Genomic DNA, 25,284 nt, shown 5'->3' with positions numbered 1-25,284 from the left:
TGACTATGTCACTGACCACTACACCAGACGGCCGTTATTCACCGGAATTTAAGTCTCTGGTCTCAAGATGAATAGTGTCATTTGCGCTGTAATGTCTAGGCGCTCCGGTAACTACTTAATACCAAATGAACTTAGCTTAGCGACATACATATAAAATAGAAAGCGCAAATTAAAATGAATATAAAAACGTTTTTTTTTTCTTCTTTTATTTTACATATTATCTAAATAATTGACTCATTAAATTAATTCGGTCGCCTAATGTTTTTGTGTACCTATTCAAAATTAACATTTTTTCATTATCAGTCAAACGTCGAACATTAAGTTCGAATATATTTATTCAATTTTTTTTTTCTGTTTTTCTAGAATAATCCTCGCTATTTATTACTGAAAATGAGAAATGTCTTATCATTTAAGCAACGACAACAACGGCTCGTGTTTTAATTGGAACATCAGAGAGTTGCAGTGTGACTTGTACTTCTGTTTGTTTACGCTGACAACCAAAGTCATGGTCCCATCCTACTAGTGATTTAGTTCGCAGCAATAATAGATGGAGTCATAATTAAAGCGAAGCGAAAGTGGCGTTCGGACTGGACCCTCTCACCTCTATAATTTTTTCATCCTATAATTCCTGATCACTATAATTTTTTTTTTTTCATATAACAAGAAATATATATATTATTGCCTAGATGGGCGGACGAGCTCACGGCCCAGCTGGTGTTAACTGGTGTTGGTGGGTTACCGGAGCCCATAGACATCTATAACGTATATGGTGCCACCCACCTTGAGATATGACTTCTAAGGTCTCAGTATAGTACAGTACAGTGCGATGTGTTATCCCAACAAGTCAGATTCCTTTATTGATTTTACCGCAAGTTCCCCTACCCCCGAGGCCGAGGGGTCGGGCCCAGGAGGAGCTCCGCCGTCATCCACCTATCATGGTGGAAGCTCTCCCGAACTGGTCTCGCCATATGGCGGCCATTAGGGAGCGCCTCGGTAGGGCTCCTTCTGCCAGACCCCACGGCGCCGGTTTCCGCTTCCTGCCGTCATCGGCGGAGGAGTATAGGGTGATTCAGGACTACCTTTCGAGGGCCTCCGCCGCAGACAAAGCCATTAAATGGTTTTGTTATGCGCTGTCGGAGGAAATACCCTCGAAGGTGGCTGTCCGGGGTCTCCCTGCTGACACCGATGCGGCGGAAGTAACAAACGCCCTCAAGGAGCTGGGCTTTCCTGCCCGATATGCCCGGTGTATCCAGGCTAAGAGGGGGAGACAGGGCTGCGTATTTTTCGTAGCTCTGGACCACCTCTCCAAGGGTGACCTCGCCCGGCTGTATTCAGTTAACGAACTGTTATACTTGCCGGGGGTGACGGTCGAGGGATGGCGTCCAACCCGGGGGCCTGCGCAGTGTCACCGCTGCCAGGCCTTCGGGCACGCGTCCACGAACTGTCACCGTGCGGTCCGCTGCGTTCGATGTGCCGGCGAGCACATTGTGGCGGACTGCCCGAGGCCAAGGGATGGCCCATTATCCTGCGCTAATTGCGGGAAGGACCACGCCGCCACCGATCGGCGGTGTGTGGTATACCGCAAGAGGGCCAGGATGATGGGAGTAACCATCCCCCCTCCTGTTCCACCGGTGCCTCGGCCCAGGAATGTCCCAGCTCCAGTAGCTGCTCCTATGTCCGCACCCATCCCCAAGGGGAAGGGGAAGGGGAAAGGGAAATCCTCCCAAACCCCAGCCCCTCTCCCTCCTAGTACCCTTCCGTCTGCCTCGGTAGTGGAGGCTATGCCGTCAGCGGCCACGCTGATGGCACAGGCAAACCCGCCGAGGCGAACAAACAAGCCTGTCCCTACTCCTCGTGGTCGAGCTTCCTCTACTACCACAACAGTAAGCAAGCCAGCGCCTCTCACTCAGAACATCCAGAGCACGTCCACAGTCAACAGAAAGAGGGAGAAAAATAGGAAGAAAAAGCTGAACAGGAAATTAAGAAAAATAAAAGAAAAAGAGGCAAACACTAACAATCCACCCATTACGACCGAGCCAGTTGTGCCGGACCTTCAAACCACCCAAGCTGAGGCAATGTCTACTACTGAGGCCTCACACATCGACCAACCTTCGACTAATGAAGGCCCGGTATTATCCGAGGCCCATCAAACCGTGCCACCTTACACTAGTCAGCCTCCTCTTCCCCCCCGCCCTCAGCGCGAGCAGCGCAGCGGTCGGCAGGCCTCACAACCTGCCGGCTTTGCTGCATGGCTCCTCGCGCTCTGGGAGAAATTGTCTGAGGTGATCTCCGGAATTATCCGCGAGATCGCCTCAGGAGCTAGCCCTTTCGGGGCTCTCCTGTCGGGGTTCTACCGAATGATTGCGCAGTTCAATGGCTAGCCGGGAACTGCGCATAATTTATTGGAACCCCGGCGGGGTAAAACCCCGCAAGAACGATCTCTTGGTCCTCGCCCGGGAGTACAACCCTGAGGTTGTGCTCCTGGGCGAGACCAAGCTACGTCCTCGGGATGTGTTCAGGATTCCAAACTACTTCATGTACCGACGTGACGAGGTGAGTCCTGCCGGGACGCCGTTCAGGGGCACTGCGGCGCTCGTCAGGCGAGACGTGGTGCATGATCAGTTGGATTTGCTGGCCTTCACATCGACAAGGTCGATCGGTGTGAGGATCCAGACCTCGGGGGGAGATATGCGGGTTTATGCCGCGTATAGACCCCCGGGGCCTGATTTCCACCCCGGGGACATAAGACGGGTCCTGAATTGCGACAGCCGCCCAGCTCTGCTGGTCGGGGACCTCAACGCGAAGCACGTCGCGTGGGGCTCCCGACTGAACTCAGCAGTGGGCAGGCGGCTGTTAGAAGATGCCGATAGGGGCGACTACTCTGTGGTCGGCCCCGACGAACCCACGCACATTCCGACCGCCGCGCAACTCCAGCCCGACGTGTTGGATGTGTGCGTTCATAAGGGGCTACGGTGCCCCCTAACTATTGAGGCACTGTACGACCTGGGTACCCCCCATCTCCCTATCCTGGTCACACTGGGAATGGGGCTTACCCGGGTTGCGACCTCGCCCCTACGACCGAAGGTCGACTGGGAGCTCTTTAAGAGACTCCTAGTCGACCTTCCCGTAATTCAGGACCCCAACACCCCTGAGGGGGTCGACGACGCGGCAGTCCGCCTTGTCGACTCCATCAGGGGAGCGATCGACCAGGCGACGACTCTTGTGCCCAGCGGCGGGCCCAGAGGTATACTCCCGGCCCATCTGAAAGCGATTATTCGCCGGAAGAGGGGCCTGAGGAGGCTCTGGGCGACAACTCGTTGTCCCAGGATCAAGCGCGAGCTTAATGAGCTGGAAGCGGAGTTGGCGGCGAAGATTAGCTCCTATCGGGGCTATGCGTGGGAGGAACGGATCGAGGAGGCCCGTGAGGACCCCTCGTCCGTGTCCCTCCACCGACTTTGCCGCCAGCTCTCAAATCGGCCTGCCCCGACTTGTCCACTCGTGGACGAGAGGGGCAACCGATGCTTCTCGGCTCAGGCCCGCGCCGATGTCCTGGCCGTAATGCTGGAGCGGCAGTTCGCTCCAAATAACTCTGCACCCTCAGAGGCCGCATTCCACCAATCGGTGGAAGAGAGCGTAGCAAGCCTACTCTCCTCCCCGGTGCCACCGTTGGGAGATGGTGATTTCATCACTCCCAGTGAATTGCGCCTCTCCATCAAGCGGATGAAGAGGCGCAAGGCGCCGGGCGAGGACGGTATTCCCTCCCTCGCATTTTTCCACTTCCCCGAAACGGTCGTGTCATTCATGACACGACTGTTCAATTCCATTCTGTCCACAGGACACTTCCCGGGAACTTGGAAATTGGGCAAGGTTATTGCCCTGCCCAAACCCGGCAAGGATAGGAGAAATCCCTCCAGTTATCGTCCGATCACTCTGCTGTCGCATATGGGCAAGTTGTTCGAGCGGCTGCTGCTGAGAAGGGTGTCGCCGCACATCCTTCTCAGACCCGAGCAATTCGGGTTTCGCAGCGGTCACTCGACAACGCTGCAATTGGTCCGCGTTATGCACCACTTGGCGGATCGGTCCAACGCGCGCCAGTACACGGCCGCAGTCTTTCTCGATATCGAGAAGGCCTTCGACCGTGTCTGGCATGCGGGACTGATCTACAAGCTGTTGCAGAACACGGACCTCCAGCACGCCTATGTGCGACTGCTGGGGTCGTACCTGGAGGGAAGATCCTTCCTTGTCGCGGTCGAGGGCGCAAAGTCGTCGGTGCGCCCAGTCACGGCCGGAGTTCCCCAGGGAAGCGTCCTGGCACCAGTCCTCTACGCTCTCTACACCAACGACATTCCCACGCTTGAGGGCAACCTCCAAGCGTGGGAAGCCGACGTGAAGTTGGCGCTGTTTGCCGACGACAGCGCCTACTTCTCGTCCTCTAATTTCCCCTCTGCGGCCATTTCGAGGATGCAGAGGCTGTTGGACCTACTGCCCCAGTGGCTGGACCGATGGAGGGTCGCGGTCAACGTGGGGAAGACCGCGGCTATCCTCTTCGGTCCGGTCCGCACAAGAGCCGTCCCAGGACAGCTCAGTCTCCGTGGAGTCAATGTCGAGTTTAGGCCCAGTGTCCGATACCTGGGAGTCAATATCGACCGGAGTTTGAGGATGACCGCCCACGCCAAGTCGGCGTTGGCGGCCGCCCGCTATGCGAGGTTTCTCCTCCGGCCGGTGTTGGCCTCCAGGTTGCCGACCAGGACTAGACTCGGCATTTACAAGACGTATGTCCGTTCCCGTATCACGTACGCAGCTGCGGCCTGGTATCACCTCATCCCGCAGATCATGCGGGTGAAGTTACAGGCCCAGCAGAATCTGGCTCTTCGCACGATAGTCGGAGCAGGGCGTTACGTCAGAAATGACGTAATCGCCCGGGATCTAGATGTGGAGTCGCTCGAGGAGTTCATTCGGAGGCTAGCTCGTAATATGTACGAGCGGGCTGACGGTGGACCCCACGAGCATCTCCACAATATAGCTCCCTTGCACGCCAGACCACCTGATGGTCAGGCGCTACCAAGGGAGCTACTGGAACCCCCGGCTATGGTAAGATAGTCGGCTTAACCGGAGTGATATGGGAGTGCTCATAATGAGTGCCCCCAGGGGACTGAGCTGTCCACACTCTTCGTCTCCCCCCACACTGTTGGGGTGCCCCCCTATGGGGACCCATTTCTACCGCCCGATTGGGTGGACCACTCCCCCTTAAGGGGAGTGATTTACGTCGGTCCCTCCCCGCGACGGTCTTCCCCTTCTGGGGAGCCCTTAGTGGGTGAGCGCCAAACTAGTGCCGCGGCTCCCCCTCTGATTTGTAGAGGTGGGGCCGCGGCATGGGGCCGGTGGCGGGCCCCACGGTGCTGACTGTTGTCCCGCTTTGTACATAATGTAAATAGTCTAGTTAATAGTTAGTATAGTAGTTTAGTTTTAGTTAGTTAGTTAGTAGTAAGTAGAAAAAAAAAAAAAAAAAAAAAAAAAAAAAAAAAAAAAAAAAAAAAAAAAAAAAAAAAAAAAAAAAATCAAGCAGAGGACAGCGGCCGGCGCCGGGGTGACTCCTCCGCGGGCATCACTCCGCCCAACAGAACCAAGCCCATCGTATTATGTATAAGTATATATATTTTGTCGATGCTATGCAACCGTATGCGCGCTGCGAACAGTCCTTCCCCGTCTCGTCCTGCATTTATATCACCCCTGCCCTGTGTGGTAGGGAGCCCCGTCCCGGGTAGTGGGGTTTGCCCCGAGGCCCGTTCCGTGCCCCCGAAAGGGGGTACGACGACCCTTCTTGTCTTGTCTTGTCTTTATTGATTTTCATACGCCGGCCATAGCAATTGTACGCCGACTACATATAGTCCATCTATTGGTAAGTGACCATCGTCGGTCATGGACGTACACAACGCCAGTGGCACAGCCAAGCCGCTGCCTATTACTGAAGACTCTTCCATTCAAAGAAAGATATTTTATGGCGCTAGGGAAACATCGGAGAGAGGAGCTCGCACCAAAACCATCATAATATTGTATCTGTAAAAATTGTAGCTGATAGTAGACGCGAATGTCCAGACCAGACCCAATTACAAGGAATAACGACAAAATTAAAAGACTTCAATAAAAGTAACGAATTTAATGGATGAATAAAAACAAACATCATAACAAGAAACACAACAAGAAATAACAAAACAAAAAAATATTAGTTGTACAGTAGTTCTTTAATGGCGGTTTTTGTTGAAAGAGAGATTTTCTCCGGGGTGAACGGGGCACCTGGAACCAATACACAGATGTTTATAAAAGTCGCAGTCGTCAAAGAGCACGCATTAAATTTGCTGTTGAGCATCTAATTTTCATTGCTTAGATTTATGAAACAGCTCATGGTTCTTATTTTATATCCAACAGCTAATTAAAATCTAAAACAAACATGTTCTGAGAAAACATTGGAATAATAATATGAAACGATAATTCAGTTTTTATTTAAAATTAATATATATGTCGGAGACGGTCATTACTTTGGTAGCTAAAAAGGTAGCATTTTTGAATTACTGGGTTACGATCAGTGATTATGTAATAGTCATTTAAATTCCTATGTGCTTATACCTCGGTTATATTTCTGAAAGTCATTAATTTGACATATATATTTTTCTAAGAAATTACTCGTAGATGTATGAAAAAAAATCATCCAAAAGCCCAAATATTAACATAAAACTGCATCAAAACTGCTGGATGAAACTACGCTGGCAACTTCAGGCGCAAAGCTGTTATAAGTACTTTCCGATACAAAGAACTGGCCAGCCCTGGTTTAATACAATTCTGAAGTAATTGGTAAAGTGGCTGCGCTGTGACATCATCTACATTTCGACTCATCTGTAGTAACAGTATATTAGTTACTTTCCGTTCCAAATAGTTCCTACTCCCATGTCTAAACACCCCTAACTTTGATAATACAATGCGGTAGATACGATCATGACCATTTGCTGCGTCTATTACATTACTGTGAACAAACGATTCAACAACAAATGATTTACAATAGTAGCTCGACTTGGCCAGGGTTGCATCCCCCGTTATCTATAATAGCCGCAAAGACAAACTTCGATCTTTTCTGTTTCAGTCGCGTTAAATTTGTTTTTTTTTTACAAAATGAAAGAAAATTATTACATTTTCCCAGGATATATGCTTGTGTCACTCTTTGGTCAATGAACTACCAATCATGAGCTTAATACATCAATCTAGTAGTATAGGTTAAGAAGTAGATAAAGATTAGCATTACCGATATTGAAGATGTCGGTTGCGCCGTATCCGGATTCCTTTCTGGCCGCAGCTGTTGCCTCTATTATGGCGAGTACTAATGCAATTGACATGCACAGTGGTGGTTCCCCAACACCTGTGAACGAGACGGACCGAGATAGAACTGATCATCTAAATATATAATATGAAACTAATTAACTACAATATCCCGATTATAATATCCATTCGTTTGGGATGTCAGTATTACCTCCTATGAATCTATCTGCCTCGAAGTACTCCTCAATGCATGCACATTGAAGGTCAGGACAGTCGTTATACAAAACAATAGTCATCGATCCCGTGTCTCTTTGCATTTTCTTTTTATTCGCGTTATGCCTCCAGTAACGATTTTGAACCAGATAGGCCGTGAACTAGTTAATACAAACAAACAATTGGAACAAACCTACTTTAAATCACAAGGTTGAAGCCTCCTTCTTATTGAGCCACACACATGTGAATACACATGTATTTGGACAGATTTGGCTTCATTACACAAAAGTAGTTACATTCGACTTCTACATGTACGTATGAAGGATTTCCTAAATTATTCGATAATTTCCAAAGTGACAAATAAAACGCCACAATCTAACCACGTAGGTATGCTTGGAACATTTTAATCTAAAGAAAAAACAAAAGTATCGCTAAGACAGTATTAGGTCTTAGTGAAGTCCAGAAAACTATTGTTGGAATAGAACTTACATTTAGAACCAAAAGCCGTATCGTTACTGTAAGATTTAGGTCTGAGGTGTATGTTCATCTTCTGCGGAATATCTCTCGCCTGAGGTACGAAATAGTTCCAAGCCCTTGTAGTGAGGAGTTGGCCAGAAGTGGAGTTGTAGACCAATTGTTCACAGGTCCAATAACCCAAACCCATGACGAAAGCACCTTCGATCTATTTATGAAAAAAGTTTGGAAATTGTATAAAAAAATCTTCAATTAGTACAATTTGTCGTTAAAGCAATTGTGATATGGCCACAGTTATTAAGGATCTTTATTACACGACGCGACGTGAAAAGTGTAAATAAACAAAGTTAGCTATAATACTAGTTATGTAATACTAGTTAATAATAATAGTAAATAGGACTGACTTTAAATAATTTATAATATATAAAAGCATATATCTATACAAAACGTAAAATATAGTAACATTACTTACTTGTCCAATATCGATTTCAGGGTTTACTGAAGTTCCTACATCCTCGATAAGATCAACTCGAAGGATTTCATGTTCTCCAGTCAACACGTCAATTTCTACCTCTGCTAATGTAGCTCCAAAAACATCATAAGGCTCAAAATTAGAGGCACTGCGTAATCCGTCAGCTTTCAAATCAACATTAGTGTCGAACGCTTGCTTGACTACCTGCTCGAAAGTTGGACTACCTTCCATAGTAGCCTTGACCGCTTCCAGTCTACTTAAAAGTGTTTCACAAGCTGCACCGACAGCAGCACTAACGTTTTCTGATGCAACACTACCTCCGGTAACAAACTGGTTTGTGAAAGCTATCGTATTAGTTGCTTTGACTTGGATTTTATCCATGGAAATTTTGAGCAAATGAGCGCAAATTTGCATGGCTTTAGTGTTTATACCTTGCCCCATTTCGACACCACCATGGACTATGGTTACGGTTGCATCGCCTTGATTGATGGATACGGTTGCTCCGGTTATACCAGCGCTGATGGGAGTCCACCGTAGGAAGCTGAATCTTAGTCCACGTTTCCTCCATCTATTGGTGGCATTAAAAGTATTGACTTCCGCACGCCTTGCTTCATAATCAGCTTTCGTTTTCAATGTTTCGTAAGCTTCTATGACCTCTTTATAACGTTTTGTATCGACGTTTGCAAGACGTACGGTGACCGGGTCCAGTTCAAGCTCATAAGCTATGCGCTCCATAATTAGCTCGGTGTTGGCTATAAATTCCATTGTACCTAAACAAAAATAGGTGTGAGTTCGTCGAGTGATCATCAATTTGTAGCGTGGTCGAATTACCACCTCATTATTTTAGAATGTAAACAAGAGACAATATTTACCGGGAGCTCTGCACCAAGTATTCTTGTGGGTGTCGGTAACGGTATTGTAACATTTATAGGTTAAGTTTTTAGATTTGTAGCAATTGTTTATAGCATCAAGACTAAGGCCGTAGAAATCTTCATTTATCTTGTATCCATTATCTTCGTACATATTTAAGTTCGTGTATTGTACTGTACCGGAACTGTTAACGGCTACCTGAAATAAATTTTGTGATAGTAAGGATCAATTTTTCTCGTCTGATAATTAGGGTTTTTGGGATGTAGTAGGTTGACATTTTTTAAACAAATTGATTTGTCATTTAATGATGATGCTACGAGTATAATAAACATAAATAAACGAAAATACTAGAATTATGACCCCGTACAGGTGAGCAACTGCGTCCTGTCGATTCTGAATAGATGTTATTCTTTGCAATCGAATTTTAAGGCTTAAATCTCAATATGGACACTTTTGTTCACTTTATTTTTGGACGTATATAAAAAATATCATAAATTTATAGTCTATTCATTAACACAGATTTTCTCTTGAGTTAAATGTTGCAATTTGGATTAATATCTTTCTTTTAATTTAACTTTTATTATTTGTTGTATTCAGATAAGCTAAGTCGTAAGATATGAAATGTTAAATTTCTTCGATTTTCAAGAGTCGTAGATATAATAAAAACTAATTTCACATTAATCTCCCATTTTTATGGCCTATTATTTACGATATTTCGAATAGGTACTTTACAGAGAGAGAGAAAGAGAATACACTTTATTGCACATCAAAACCACCCAAAACACAATTAACATTAAAAAAACAGTCAACGAGCAAATACGGGCTGTAAAATTTGATATTTTAGGCAACAAAATAAATAAATAAACACAAGAAGAAGATAAACGCACCTCATATTTAGCAAGGTACGGTAACCTTTTGCCCATTGCTTTCATATTTGTGGCCAAGGACTGCAGGATGCGGCACGGTCTGTTCAGTTTATATGTCACCAGGCTGCACGCTACTGCCACTTGTGTGCTGCGGGATATTTTCAACCCGTAAGCTCCACCAACACGGCGCACGTGGACATCCACTCTGTGAAAAAAAAAAGGTCAAATTATTTATTTTTTAACACTGAGGTGAACTGAATCGATCTCCAGATTTCTCCATCACCAATCTGAAGAGTACACTAGAAAGGCACAGTGTAATCAAAACTCGAATCACAATAATACCGATTTTGCAATGCAATACCACGAGGCTCAGTTGGGTCATGTTTAAAATCATTTTCGCCTCGACGACCCGTCGGTCGGGCGTCCTCGGGGTGGCGTCGCGTGTCTGATTGTAGTGTTGTCCGCGGTAACCCCCCTACTCTGACCGGGTTCTGACCCCGGACTGACGAAGATCGGACGTCGGGTGTAAGAGTGCAGGGGAGTCGTTTAGTGCAGTAGGGCCCTAAGTTCCTTGAACCCGCGGTCTGCTCCCAACACTTTGTAGATCGTCAAGCTCCCTAGGCGCGGGGACCTCGTAAGAGGTTCGGCGTGGGGCGCGAAAAAAATATGTTTAAGACCGTTTGATCACACATAAAAGCTTCAATGTCTATCAAAAATCACAAACCTGTTTTTCTCAATGCCCAAAGCACGAGAAACCATTAGTTGAACTCCGTTGGTCCACTGTGTAGCTGTGTGAATTTCCAAGCCCTCTTCAGTGGGGTTAGTCACACAGACCAAAGTCTCCATCGTGAAATGGTATTGACCGTCTCCAGAATTAGTGCCACTAATAACTTTGGTGACGTCCGTGCCTGTTTCCGTGGCATCAGCAGAAGTATACAAAGTGTTCCTTGAAGCATCTTGAATGGCTTCTTTAATGTTGACGACTGGGTTCTTGAAATTTTTGTATGTGGCTTTGACCAGTTTGGCAGCTATGTCGGCTGTTATTTGGTCTTCAGCCACAATGATGCCGATTGGTTGTTCGTAGTAACAGACCCGACCGCTGCATAGTACTTCTTCCGCTTGGGCGTATAACGGTAGATCATCAGGAGTGAACGAGTTTAGCCCAGGAATGTCTTTCGCTGAATAAAATGCTATGACACCATCAACTTCCTGTTCGTTTAAAAAAAACACCACATAATGTTAAAAAATGTGTATTAATACTACGGACCCAGACTACAATACTTCTTAAAACTGATGTTATTAAGGTATTTTTTAAAACAAAACAACTGTTGCTTAGAAGCAACGCTCAATAATGATGTCTATTAATACATCAATAACAAGCTTGGTTACTATCTATTAGATATAACTGAAGATATGCTAGGAAAGTGCTTTAAAGCTGCGTCCTCGTGCATATGACGATTTGTATGATATCGCCAGGCCACTGTGTGTTCTACAGGTTATGGTCATGAGAATTCTACATACTACTTACTTACCACTATACTAAGCGGTAGGCAGCGCATTTGGCGATAGTCATGATCGACGCCGACCACATACCGTCACGTGGGACCTATGGTCATCAGCCTTCGTGGGTAAGGAAAAAGGAGAGGGCACTAGTAAGACCTACCAGTGCTTTAGTCGGATCAATGGAAATGATTTCTCCGACAGCCACCGTACTAAGGACGAACGAAGCAAACACCTCGTGAGGCAAACTCGGCAAGTCATCGGAATACATGGCTTCGCCGGAACATTGGATCTGTAAAATTGAGAATCACGGTCAGTCATTACTGTTAAGCTACGGGAGCTTTAGAAAAGCAGGCTGCTGTGGAGTTTTAGCTGAATATGCATACATACCAAAGCTTCGTGTTTCGGTAGCGGTTCCGTCAGAGGATACAGCTTATTGTTGGTCTCATATGTCTGTGTGGCTTCCGAGACCGGACGAGAGTCGTGGATTTTTATGGCTCCTGATCGGTATCGAGGCTGGAGAGTTGCTGTGGGGCAAAGGGAAAGTAGACCCTGGAAGCAGACGACAAACATGAACGAGTTGTCAGCCATACAAAGAAAGATTTCGTAATATTCCAGTGCAGCTAAAACGAAACTCTCATTTCGAAGTAAAGATGACAATCACTGGCTGGCTGCGGTTCGCAAACACATGCCCGGCACGTCTTCACAAACAATATACACGATCAAAACATAATATCGTAGAATACGACCCCCAAACAAATTATAAATATGTAAATCCGCCCTACCTATTTCTGTCGTGAAGCAGTAATACGTTTCGGTTTGAAGGGTGCGGCAGCCTTTGTACAACTGAGACCTCAGAACTCTTTTCTCGAGGTGAAGAGTGCCGTTTAGCTGTCTGTAAGCTACAGTAACCACTTAAGACCAGGTGGGCCGTAACACGTCCACCTATCAAAGCAGTAAAAAAAATGGATATTATTGCGAGGCTGTACGGCAGTAACGAAGCAGTTCAGCTTTCCCTTCCAAAGCTATAGCCACTGAACAGCGTAATAGAGACTTGAACTCATATCTCAAAGTGAGGGAGTACGAGAACATTCCTTATATTATGTAGTTGTTTTATTTCATTACATATCCACTCTTTGTAATAAATTATGTTACTTGTACGTTTTTCCCCTCCCTAATCGCTGGTATCCTCCGGGGCTATTACAGCTATGCACGGCTTGGTAGGTGAGTTCAAGGGCCTCAATCTAGTAGGACTTTCTCCTCCTCCTTGTGTCGATAATCCTCAATGTGGTCGTGGCCTCCTCTACCAACTAACTCCTGGGCCATTTATACCTATTCTCAGCTGTGTGGATAGCAACGTCGACTGAAGTATTGAGAGTGGAGCGTATCTGAGGACTTTCTGAACTAGGTCTAAAAGGAGCAGTGTTTTGCTGATTCTACCACCAGATCGGAATTGGCCCACTTTTGGAGTTCGTGCAGTGAGGAACTCAGTGGGTTGTGACCATGAGCTAGGTTGCATGTTAACGCCTATATTATGATCATAGCAAATAATTTGTATAAAATGTGTCGTACGTAATACCGAAAAAAAAACCACATATTTAAATATATTTTTTTCTAAAATTAGTGAATATCAATCTAGTGGTAGCTGTACTTTAGCATACACATTTATCCACGCCTACTCTATAATATAATAAATACTAATACAACAAAGGGACCTAGCGAAGCTCCTAAAATATTTCAAAGCCACATGAAAAATACTCATTATCAAAATTTAGGACCTCCTTCAATATCCTTCATATACAATAATTTCGTCAATGCTTAACATAGCACGAAACATATTTTACCTTACCTTATAAAACAGACATAGAGCCAAATGCTTTCTGTACTCTGCGGATGGTTCTGGAGGATTTTCAACTACGACCAGATCACTATCCAAAACTGTGAGAGCTCCTTGCAGAGTTTCGTTGGTGAAGAGTGGTTTGCCAATCAAATATTTTTCAGTTTCTGTAGCCCTGGTCGAAGCGGTCGTCAAAGCACCGTAAACGATTTTAGCTTCTCTAACCACATTGTCGTTGCTTAGTTTGTAATTAAATCCGGCATTCAAAGTGGCGTGGACGGCCTGGGCACGTTGCATGATCTGAAAGATATCTTTAATCAACCTACGCAGGCAAATTAACAATACTGCCCCGCTATCAAAAAGGGTTTACTAACACACTGACTCTGAAGCCATTTACTGTCCATGCAGCAAACTGACTTTAACTTATTATCTAACTTTCTCATTTAGACACACCTTCTGACGTGAAAAAACGACCAATTGGCGGTGTATCGTATCCCGACCCGGCAGACTGGTTCTGGCCCTGCGAGGTATCCCGGGACACCGCTAGCACCGCCTCGGTCTCCTGACGCGCCTCCTTACCAAGACGGTTGACGTTCAGAGTACGTCAGTTGGATGTCCTTGTAGTGAACCGTGCGTTACAGTGTTGACCGCAGTACTCCCCTCACCCCGTCCGGTGTTTGGGTTTGGCAGGGATTTGACGCTTGAGCATCGTCGTACCCTCTTACGGGGGCACGGAACGGGCCTTGGAGCAAACCCCTCTGCCCGGGAATGAACTCCCTACCATTGAGGGCAAGGGTGAGATGGGGGGAGGGTGCTGTTCGTAGCGTATATATAATACGATGGCTTGTTTACGCTCGGCAGCGGGCTCCCTCAAGCGCCGTGCTCTCGTCTGCTTGTCTTTTGTTTTATTTTTTTCCCTACTATTAAATCTAACTACTATCTATAACTATTTACAGCAACTTTACACTATCTACAAAGCAGGCAACAGTCAGCAAACGAACGCCGGATAGGGCCCGCCACCGGTCCCATGCCGCGTTCCCACCTCTACAAAACAGAGGAGGGGGGCTGCGGCACTTACTTTGGCTCTCATCCACTCCGGGCTCCCCAGAAGGGTGAGACTGAAGTGGGGAGGGACCGACTTAAAAACACTCCCCTGACGGGAGAATGGTCCACTCACTGGGGTGGGAAATGGATCCCCTTAGGGGGGCATCCCAATAATGTGGGGGTAATGACGAGTGTGGACAGATCAGTCCCATGGGGGCACTCATTATGAGCACTCCCATATCACTCCGTTAACCTACCTTAAAAGTCACAATTTTGTAATCTTCAGATAGGGGCGGTAGTAATATATTCACTAAGACTTTTCCAACCATTTTTAAGAGGGTGAACTCGTGCATCGTCACTGTTTCGGTTCCGTACTCTTGACTCTCTGTGAAGTAAGTGCTAAGTTATATACCAATATGATGCTTTGTATTATCTATGTATGTTTTCGGTTTAGTGGAGTAGATGAACCCTTCGCTTAATACTGCCAATATAAGAAACAAAAACTAGTAATAGTTCCTTTCAATAAAGACTTAGCTTAGACAGCGGATAGTTTTTTTTAACTTGCAATTATATCTCAATCATTACGATTCTTTTGTTTGGTCGTGTCATAACATGATTAAATACGTACTGACTGTAACTTGTGCTCCAACAATTTCGAATAACAGATACAGATCTGAAGCGAAAGCAACGTTTTTATTTTTCATCATCAGGTTACCTCCAATGGTTGCAATCTGCAAACATGGTTTTATAGAATTAATTCAACGCACAGAAATGTTAAGCGGTTACCGGAGCCCACAGACGTCTACAACGTAAATGCCGCCACTTACCTTGAGATATGAGTGCGGACTTGGTGGTACCTACCCGTGCGGACTCACAAGAGGTCCTACCACCAGTAAGTAAGTCGTTTCATGTTTAGTTTATTTTGTGCTTCAAGACTAAATGATATTGACATCAACACTGCAATATAATTTCGTCGGTCTAACCTTATACATTTTTTTTTTTATTGCTTAGATGTGTGGACGAGCTCACAGCCCACCTGGTGTTAAGTGGTTACTGGAGCTCATAGACATCTACAACGTAAATGCGCCACACACCTTGAGATATAGTTCTAAGGTCTCAGTATAGTCACAACGGCTGCCCCGCCCTTCAAACCGAAACGCATTACTGCTTCACGGCAGAAATAGGCGGGGCGGTGGTACCTACCCGTGCAGACTCACAAGAGGTCCTACCACAAAATCGAAGTTCGTAAGCATTGTTTTAGGTACGTGTTTAAATTATATACATGTGTTCACAATTTCAGGCACCGCATATTCGAACTACTGTATAATAGTAATTATACTGATAATATTAGTGGAGGGAGAAAGGGCGACCGAAGAAGACATGGATGGAGTGTGAGAATGACGATATGAGAGAGAGAGAGAGAGGAGTGAGTGTTGATAGAAGATAATGGGAGAGAAAAATTAGCTTTACCGACACCACCTAGTGAGCTAAGATGAAGACAAAGAAGAATACTAGTAATAACAATAATCACCGTTTCTAGATTCAAGATTGAATTAGGATTATCGCTATGATTAAAGGCGATTGCATGCAGCAGAGATGCGAATACTGCGATGGGTGTGTGGAGAATAGATAGAATACGGAATTAATATGTTAGAGGTAGTCTGAAAGTGACAGAGAAGCTGAGAAGTGCGCGTTTGGGATGGTATGGACATGTGATGAGACGCAAATGAGGTTGGTAAGAGAATGTTAACCATGAATGTGGAAGGATATAGAGGAAAAGGTAGACCTAAGAAGAAATGGATGGATTGCGTGAAGGACGATATGGATAAGAAGGGAGTGAGCGAAGAAATTGTATATGATAGAAAAGTATGGTAGGAGAAAACATGTTGCGCCGACCCCGGGTGACTGGGAGAAGGGTAGGATAATGATGATGATGATTGGATTATCGCTAGGGTAAATAAGATGTTATGGTATAATATATTATGAAATAATATTTGGTAACATTTCTTCTATTTGACACATTTGTGACTTATCTACGAATACTGGGGTACGTTTGCCCTAAAATACTTTTTACCTCGGGATGTGCACTGTACTCACATTCCTTAGTGTCTTATGGCCAAGATACTCCATATGCTCAGTAAATTTTACTAAATATTCAAATCCCTCCTCAGTAGAGGCCTTTTCTAGAATTTCCATGAACTCGGTGAGAGTATTTCCAGCTCCAACCACAAGGTTCTGGTCCAAAGTGTATCCTTTTAATTCTGAGACTCCAGATATATCGATTATTACACTAAAAGGAGTCGTTATTGGATATGGTACTAAAACAAATAATAACATTGTTAATTAGTTGTAAATTTGGGATTATATTTGAGCGAGTTTAAAAGGAGGTTCTTGCGCAAGCTGAATATTATATACATGATTTGATAAAGTTATTGTAAATAAAATTATAACCGAATCTTTCGTATTGAGAATATGTAATTTAAAGTTATTATTGAACCGAACCACTTCAAGAACCATCATGCAAACATCCTTAAAAAATTCTCGTATCCTGCGATATACAATGTATCAAAGTTAAAACTTTAGATTAAGAGTAGCTGGTAGTTTAGCTGTGCCTTTCCGACGCACACGATATTGGTTATTATCATCAGTTTTCGCAGGTCATAAAAATAATTAAAGCTAATTAATTACAAATTCGCGTGTTTTTATTGTCCTTAAATTATTTCGGACGTTTCGAATACTTCACGGCTTAACTACATTTATACCTATCGATGACGATCTAAACATAATGATGCTATTTTATATGACTGTGCCTTTGGATCGTTGATGGGAACAATCTAAAACCATAACACGTTCTCACCTTTAGAAGTGTTCCCAGCCGCTAACATATAAGAGTCAGTGCCTTCGACCAGTAAAATCTCGAAAATATCAGAGATTTGGGTAACGGTGAACCATTTAACGCCGTCCTTTAATGTTAATTCCTTGGTGGTCGACCCGACGTTATTGGCGACCAGGCACCAGTCGCTTTCGTCGCAGTTTTTCTTGCAACATTGCTGATCGGATTTCTCGCAGATATGCAAATCTTCAATGTCGCTGATCGAAGTGGGGGAGTCTTTTGCGTATTGCTTGAAAGCCTGAAGGATGGTCCTATAGCCGGTGCACCTACAGATGTTGCCACCAAACGACTTTTCTATCTCCAGCATGGTCATTTCGGTGTTGTTCTGTAACAAACTGTTATTGGAAAATGCAATTAGTAGTTGTATTGTCTAAAATATTAGTTGACCAGAGGCTATCCACAAAATTCCTGTATAGAATGCTCCAATATTTTGGTCATATAGCAAGATAGCCCTCTGAGAACCTGGAAAGACTCATAGTGACGGGTAAAGTGGACGGTGAAGGTCAGAGCCGAGAAAGATGGAGTGACCAAGTGTCCGAGTATCTGGACATGAGACTGAGCCACGCACTTCACTGTGCCACTGACCGACATAAGTGGCTACAAATTACAAAAAAAGGTCACAGACGGACGTATCACGATGCTCAGCAATAAGCGGTCGACTGAAGGAGGAGGAGTATACCCATTAATTGGTGTTTTTACAAACTCTGTAATGACAAGGACATCGCAGTTCTTCATCGAATGGAGCTGCGATATGTTTCTATAATAACAGTCGAAATTCTATGTCTTTTATGGAGGGCCACATTACTACCGCCTCAACAGCTATGCACTTTTGCCCACATGTTCACCTCATTTCCTTGGCTCCAGCTTTATTGACAGATAGGTTGGGGAAAAACTCTTTTCGCATTACAGTATGTATGAACTTGTAATAAAATGTCTTTGGTTATACTATTTGTATCTGGCTGGTTTTGGTATAATTAAAAGTTTAAATATTAAAGAAGTTAATTACAAATTCAAATTAGGAAAATGTGTGAATTTTATTTATTTTTCGTACTGTCAAGATGAGTGAATCTAATGAAAAAATTCGATACATTTTAAAATTTTACTACTAAAAAGGCAAAAATGTAGCGCAAGCCGCGAAAAAAATTCGCGATGTTTATGGTTTTTTTAGTGTCTGTGAGAGTAGCACATATTCGGTTTAAGCGTTTTCAATCCCGAAATTTTGATGTCAAAGACGCACGTCGCTCTGGTCGCCCTATTACGGATAAAACGGATGCCATTTTTGAAAAAATGGAGCAAAATTGGCATATCAGTAGCTAATTTTTTTTTTTTTTTATTGATTTGATGGGTGGGCGAGCTCACAGCCCACTTGGTGTTAAGTGGTTACTGGAGCCCATAGACATCTACAACTTAAATGCGCCACCCACCTTGAGATATAAGTTCTAAGGTCTCAGTATAGTTACAACGGCTGCCCCACCCTTCAAACCGAAGCGAATTACTGCTTCACGGCAGAAACAGGCAGGGTGGTGGTACGTACCCGTGCGGACTCACAAGAAGTCCTACCACCAGTAATACTTTGCTTTGTTTGTTTACTTTCTTGTTTTAAATCATTGCGTGTATATTTGCACTTTTATATTATTTCTGCACTATTAACAGTACAATTATTGGCTAGTTTGAAAGCATCGACATGACAACTATATTGTAGACCATGTTTCAAAGTTACAAGCACTTATCGGAATGCTTTTCCACATAGGGGGTGTTGGTTTGAGGCCGAGTTATAGACAGTACCAACCTGTACATAGCCATCACCCATCCCGGAGTGCAGTACCCACACTGGGTGCCGTTACATTTGGCCACAGCCTTCTGGATGGAATGGTAGCCATCCTTCTTGTTGCCGATACTTTCGATCGTCTTAATTTTCCATCCATCGCAGGAAGCTACTGGAACCACGCACTGCAGTAAAAAGTTGAAATGAAAAATTACGTAATATTAAAGATGCGCTAACAATCTCTGCGATGTTAAATGGTAGGCACAGCTAAAGGATTAAAGTTATGGATAAAATTTATGCCTAATTTGCTTGTTTCTCAGAAAAAATGTGTCAGATACGAAAACCGTTTTTTTTTTTTGATCGACCCATTCTACAAATGGTAATGCTCATAGGCATATAGCCGTGCCACTGCCTATTTAAGACTCCTTTCATATCTAATTTCCACAAAGCCATGTGGATATCGTAAGACAAGGCCATGTCTTTAAGGGCGATTAAAGGATTCATGTTGTTACCAAGGGTGGTTAACATCTCTTTGATGTTGAATCTTTGATGTTGAATGTTTTACCTATCTTTATATATATATTTTAAATATTTACTAACAATCACGCCACGTTAACTAGTCCCGTGCTAAGTTCGTAAAGAACTTGTGTTACGGGTACCAGATAACGGATATAAATGTAAGATTTTTATTATACACATACATATATTTAATATACATCCATAACCCTGGAAAAGACATTTATATTTATCATACAAATATCTTCCCTTGGCGGGATCCGAACCCGCGACCCCCTTGTGTAGTCACCATGTCACTTACCACTACACCAGACAGCCGTCTGATGTAGTGATGTCTCTGATGTCCCAGAGCGATGGTAGCCCCTCAACAATTAGTAGACCGCATTTCCTTCTAGTTTCGTCAGCAATAGATGCATTGAAAAATTTCAATCCCTTAGATTTTTTACAACAGTCGAGCTAAAAAAAAGAGAGCTTACCGAATTCACTGATAATTCTGGACCACCCGGTGTCTTAATCACAGAGACGTTGCAGGCCCCACATCCAGCCTCACGACACATGTACTTGGTGCCGCGCAGCTCCAAATGATGCCGGATGTAGTCCACCAGCATCAAAGTTGAGGAGACTTCGCATCCCACTGCGAAAACATACAATAAAAACCATATATATTGCTTTTACATTTTCAAAATTGAAAAAACCTACATTTTTTATTTTGTTTAGGATATTAACCCAACGTGATGTTATTAAATTATCGTCAGTGTTTCTTTCGTCAGAAAATTATTTTGAAAGATGTCATAACATAACTAGACACAGGACAGACTAATAATATAGTTTTAGAAACATATGGTCCCAATTGATGATCATTTCGCTGAAGTTGAAGTCGTCCTGGCCTAAAAGATAAAACGTCCAGCGCATTCGTATCTAGCGATGCACCGGTGTTCGAATCCCGCAGGCAAGTACCAATTTTTCCAATGAAATACGCACTTATGAAATGTTCACGATTGACTTCCACGGTCAAAGAATAACGTCGTGTAAAAAAAATCAAACCCGCAAGCTTATCATTTGCGTAATTACTGGTGGTAGGAGGACCTCTTGCGAGTCCGCACAAGTAGGTACCACAATCTTGCCTCTTTCTGTCGTGAAGCAGTAATTCGTTTGGGATTGAAGGGTGGGGTAGCCGTTGCAACTATATTGAGACCTTAGAACTTATATCTCAAGGTGGGTGGCGCATTTACGAGTCATAAAACAGGAGACGAATGATATTTAAGCCTTTAATCATTCATTTCCAAAGTATCCGACAAACCGGTCGAAATACCATATGAATAAACAAGGGGGGAAAAAGTAGACGCGACTAAATCTTTAGATTTGACATAGCAGCTTGATATGACTGCCTAGAATAACAGATGAGCTCGGGCTACATAGCTATACCCATCACAGAATATATTTGACAAAATATCTTGAAAAACGCTAACGATAATTTCAAGATTTGCTTGCATATGTACAAGTTCCGAACAATAGCATTCGGGCTGTCGATCTTCCGATCAATAATATAAGTTCGGTGAGAGATCTTTCCTTGGCTTATTCCCGTCAAATGATAGGTCAAATGTCTGATTTGATTTCTCGACAGCACAACGTAATTGCTCCACCATCTTTGAGACATGAGGTTGAATCATCTACTTAATTAAACAACAGGGGCTTCATTCTTCAAACCGGAATGCTTAGCTGTTCCGCCATAGAATCAGTACTAGAGCGGGCTTACAAATCACCGTACCGTTTATTACGTAACAATTTAACTATAATATATTAATACGTGAAGCAAAAACTTTGTATCCGTTTTTACGAAAATTGCGCGCACAGAGCAGTGTAATTTTTTTTACACTTATAGAGAATATAGAGAAGGAGTTCAGAACGCAATATTTTTTTTAATTGTACATAAAAATTACATTAGATCAATTAAAAAAACATTGTACACAGTACCATGTATTTGACACACTCACGCATATATACTCTTTTGTTTATTGCTAAAGTTCTTACTGGTGGTAGGAGCTCTTGTTAGTCCGCGCGGGTAAGTACCACCACCCTGCCTATTTCTGTCGTGAAGCCGTAATGCGTTTCGGCTCGAAGGTTGGGGCAACCATTGTAACTATACTTGAGACCTTAGAACTTATATCTCAAAGTAGGTCGCCATATCTACGTCGTAGATTTCTATGGACTCCAGTAACCACTTAACACCAGGTGGACTGTGAAATCGCCCCCATCTAAGCAATAAAAATATAAAAAAATCTGTGGTCAAATTGAGAATAGATTAATATTATCATTTATCTAAAGTGTAGCCATGGCGAAATCTGTGATTATAGAACTTTGACAGTAGAACCATAACAATTGCAAACTTAAAATTTAAACTAGCGGCCCACCCCGGCTTCGCTTGGGTACTAGTGCACGCGATGTAAAGAATTTTAAGTATTTATTTTACACATTGGGTTATATTATTGGAGTTTCAGTAAGGATCCCAAATTTTTTTTTAAATATAATAAACATAGCCTATGCCACCCGGGGATAGCGTAGCTTTCCAACAGTGAAAGAATTTTTTAAATCGGTTCAGTAGTTTCTGAGCCAATTCAATACAAACAAACAAACAAATCTTTCCTCTTTATAATATTAGTATAGAAGTATAGATTAATTATAGTCAAATTTCGATTACTGGGCAACCACTAGTAATAATAATTAAACTGAAAATAATAATAATAATAACACCTCGAGAGGCTTGGTCTCAACAAAAAGTCGGTGGTGGCCCAAATGCAAAAAGCAGTCTTGCTGGACAATGCTGGTATAGTTCGCCGGTTTCTCTCCCAATAGTCCCTAACGCTCCGGCCGATTGTTGCCCACCTCGCCGGAGTGTACCCTGCCGTCTTCCCAGACGAGGCAGTGTTTAATACACAAATAATAATAATAAAATAAAATATTGTAGTAACATTATTTTAGTTTCACCAAGGAAGTCGTTCATGACCCCTGCCAAGCACTCGTACCGGTAATACCTGGTAGTACCGACCACTGGCGAAATAACTTGAATATAATAATTACCTGAACACAAGATCCCATTGACTGTAAACTCAATATTAGACATGACTGAACGGCAAGTCGATGTGTAATGAAAAATCGCACATTTCTTCTGACCAACTAAATTCTGTTAACAATCCACATGAATAATAATTACTCATTGAAAACATATTGCATTCACAAGTGAAACTAGGAAGTGTTTACTTATGAAAATAATTTAAACACCTAAATAAACAAGTACTGTTTTCTTCCGCTTCTTCATTATCGGGATAAATAGTTATATTTGAAATTTCTCGTTAAAATCTTGAAGTGGACGTCAGCGTTTGGTAGACGGCACGCTGTGATGATAATGAGCATTAACGTACTTTTTGGAACGAAGTTCCTTACGGCAGGCTTGGAGGAGATAGAGGTTTTGCTGCGCGACCGAACTGAAAAAAATGTGATAGTAAAAACCGTAAGAAAAAGTCCGTGGAATAAAGCCTTGTTTTCCGCACAGCGATATTTCACAGCGCGATTTTTGCTGCGCGACCGAACTGAAAAAAATGTAATACGACGCTTGAAAGGCAAACGTGACTAAGCGACAATGCGTGAACTTTACAGTAGACTAATTTAAAGTTGAAATACCTGATAACAAAATTTATTTTAACGAATCTAGCTGTAGTAGAATCTAGCTACTAGCTGTAGGATTGAAATGATTTTAATAGACCTAGAAATCTAATTTTTTTGCGCATCGAATATGGTTATTGCCTATCATTTATATACAAAGCAGTTATTGTCGCTTAGTCATGTTTGCTTTTCAAGCGTCGAACAGTAAAACCGTAAGAAAAAGTCCGTGGAATAAGGCCTTGTTTTCCGCACAGCGATATTTCACCGCGCGATTTTTTATCCTAATTCTTTTTTTTTAATTTTTTTATATGGAACTTCGTTCATAGGAACGGTGTCCCACGACACCACACATCTTTTTTCGCCTCTTATTTTACTTAGAATTCTGGTCTCCTAATATTTATTAGAATTACTTGATTTAAATTCATTTTAATTAAAACTTGTTTTACAATTGAATCTCACGTTTTTTACTGTCATTATCCTACTACTACATATATAACGACGTTCCGAAACTTTACAGCTTTCGTGGACACAGAATCGTCCTTATTAAAACAGTAAAAGTTGTTTAAATTATGACTACAACCCCCGAAAACAAAAAAAGTACTGTATCTCTCCTTTGAGAAAAGGCTGACTAGACAAAATACGCGGCAATTAGTAATTACTGTCATGAATGTCAAGTAATAATGACATGGTTACACAAATGTTTAAGAGTACGTGTCTAGGTTTGGGGGCGGCGGTGTAATGTCTATAGACTCTACTGTATATCCAGGAGCCAGAAGCTAATCTACGAAGAAGAATCAACAGTTGAATGGCCAGAAATACTAACACTGTATTATCAGGCTGGAACTTTTAATTTCGTTTTCATTCATCTCTGGTGGAGAAAAGATTTCATTTTTAATTTTTTATTGCTGATATAGATGAACGAGCCCACAGCCCACCCGATGTTAAGCGGTTACTGGAGTCCATAGACATTTACAACGTAAATGCGCCACCTACCTTGAAATGTAAGTTCTAAGATCTCAAGTGTAGGTACAACGGCCCCACCCTTCAAACCCAAAACGCATTACTGCTTCACGGCAGAAATAGGCAGGGTGCATCTACCCGTGCGGACTCGCAAGAGATCCTACCACCAGTAAAATACTGACTTTGAACTGTAAGATCTTCATTTTTGTTAGATTAAAACTGGTTATACTAACTGCACAACACAGTTGCAGGATTCAGAACCCTGATAAGCACATATCTTAGTTCATACGATGCCAGTTTTTTATCTATTAATACCACTGTTCAAAAACAATTTCATTCACCTATCGTTTGACGAACCTGTGCTACTAAATATATTTGGGATATGTTTGTTGTATTACACATTTAGCAAGATCAACATTTTAGCGAATACCAATTTAATTCGTTTGACATAAGGTTTGAATTCAAGAGCTTTTTCATATTTTATATTTATTTTAGTGTTGGTGGGAATTATTGTAAGTCCGCACTGGTAGGTTCCAGGATCCTGCCCATTTCTGCTGCATTGAGGAAGTCGTGAGTTCCAGCTTGGAGCGTGGGTAAGCCGTTATACAACGCAATTGAGACTGACCTCATTGCTTAATGTAGGCATTTAAGTTATGTCTACAGACTTCAGTAACCACGTAAGAACTTTCACACTTTACACAATATAAAACAGTATGATACACGTGCGAATTCTTGATTAAATAAATGATTATTATATTATAGTCATTTTTTTTTTAATATTTATTCAGGTTGTTTTTTTGTTTGAACGCACGTTTCCGTGCAAACAAGGAGTTTTTCGCTAATTAACATTTTAATTAAGTTTTTATTTGCTCTACAAAAGTGGCTTTGTCTGAGATCATTTTTACT

At 43.0% G+C, this 25,284-nt stretch overlaps 1 protein-coding gene across 1 annotated transcript; it reads right to left on the bottom strand.

The window, feature by feature from the left end:
* Nucleotides 1-6,142: 6,142 nt before the first annotated feature.
* LOC101738209 (xanthine dehydrogenase) lies at nt 6,143-22,997 on the bottom strand. Its single transcript, XM_004925903.5, has 17 exons — nt 22,837-22,997; nt 20,235-20,392; nt 19,267-19,427; nt 17,442-17,812; nt 16,682-16,902; nt 15,213-15,315; nt 14,842-14,969; nt 13,553-13,840; nt 12,094-12,255; nt 11,867-11,995; nt 10,928-11,412; nt 10,225-10,408; nt 9,340-9,535; nt 8,468-9,237; nt 8,011-8,203; nt 7,295-7,408; nt 6,143-6,294 (listed from the first exon to the last, which is right to left on the bottom strand). Exons 1-17 carry the CDS (start codon nt 22,877-22,879, stop codon nt 6,224-6,226), a joined length of 3,777 nt encoding a protein of 1,258 aa, XP_004925960.2. The 5' UTR covers nt 22,880-22,997; the 3' UTR covers nt 6,143-6,223.
* Between the last annotated feature and the right edge of the window lie 2,287 nt (nt 22,998-25,284).

Source organism: Bombyx mori, chromosome 18 (genome assembly GCF_030269925.1).
Source record: "Bombyx mori chromosome 18, ASM3026992v2".
In the NCBI taxonomy this organism is placed as follows: domain Eukaryota; kingdom Metazoa; phylum Arthropoda; class Insecta; order Lepidoptera; family Bombycidae; genus Bombyx; species Bombyx mori.
Note: the sequence above shows the minus strand (reverse complement) of the source record. Positions and strands in the feature narration are given on the sequence as shown.

Coding starts and splice junctions, on each gene's coding strand:
- LOC101738209 (XM_004925903.5), bottom strand. CDS start 22,879: ATGTCTAATATTGAGTTTACAGTCAATGGGATCTTGTGTTCAG. Junction 17,813..19,266: donor TGGGTGATGGCTATGTACAG/GTTGGTACTGTC, acceptor TTCCAATAACAG/TTTGTTACAGAACAACACCG. Junction 11,413..11,866: donor TTGATCCGACTAAAGCACTG/GTAGGTCTTACT, acceptor TTAAACGAACAG/GAAGTTGATGGTGTCATAGC.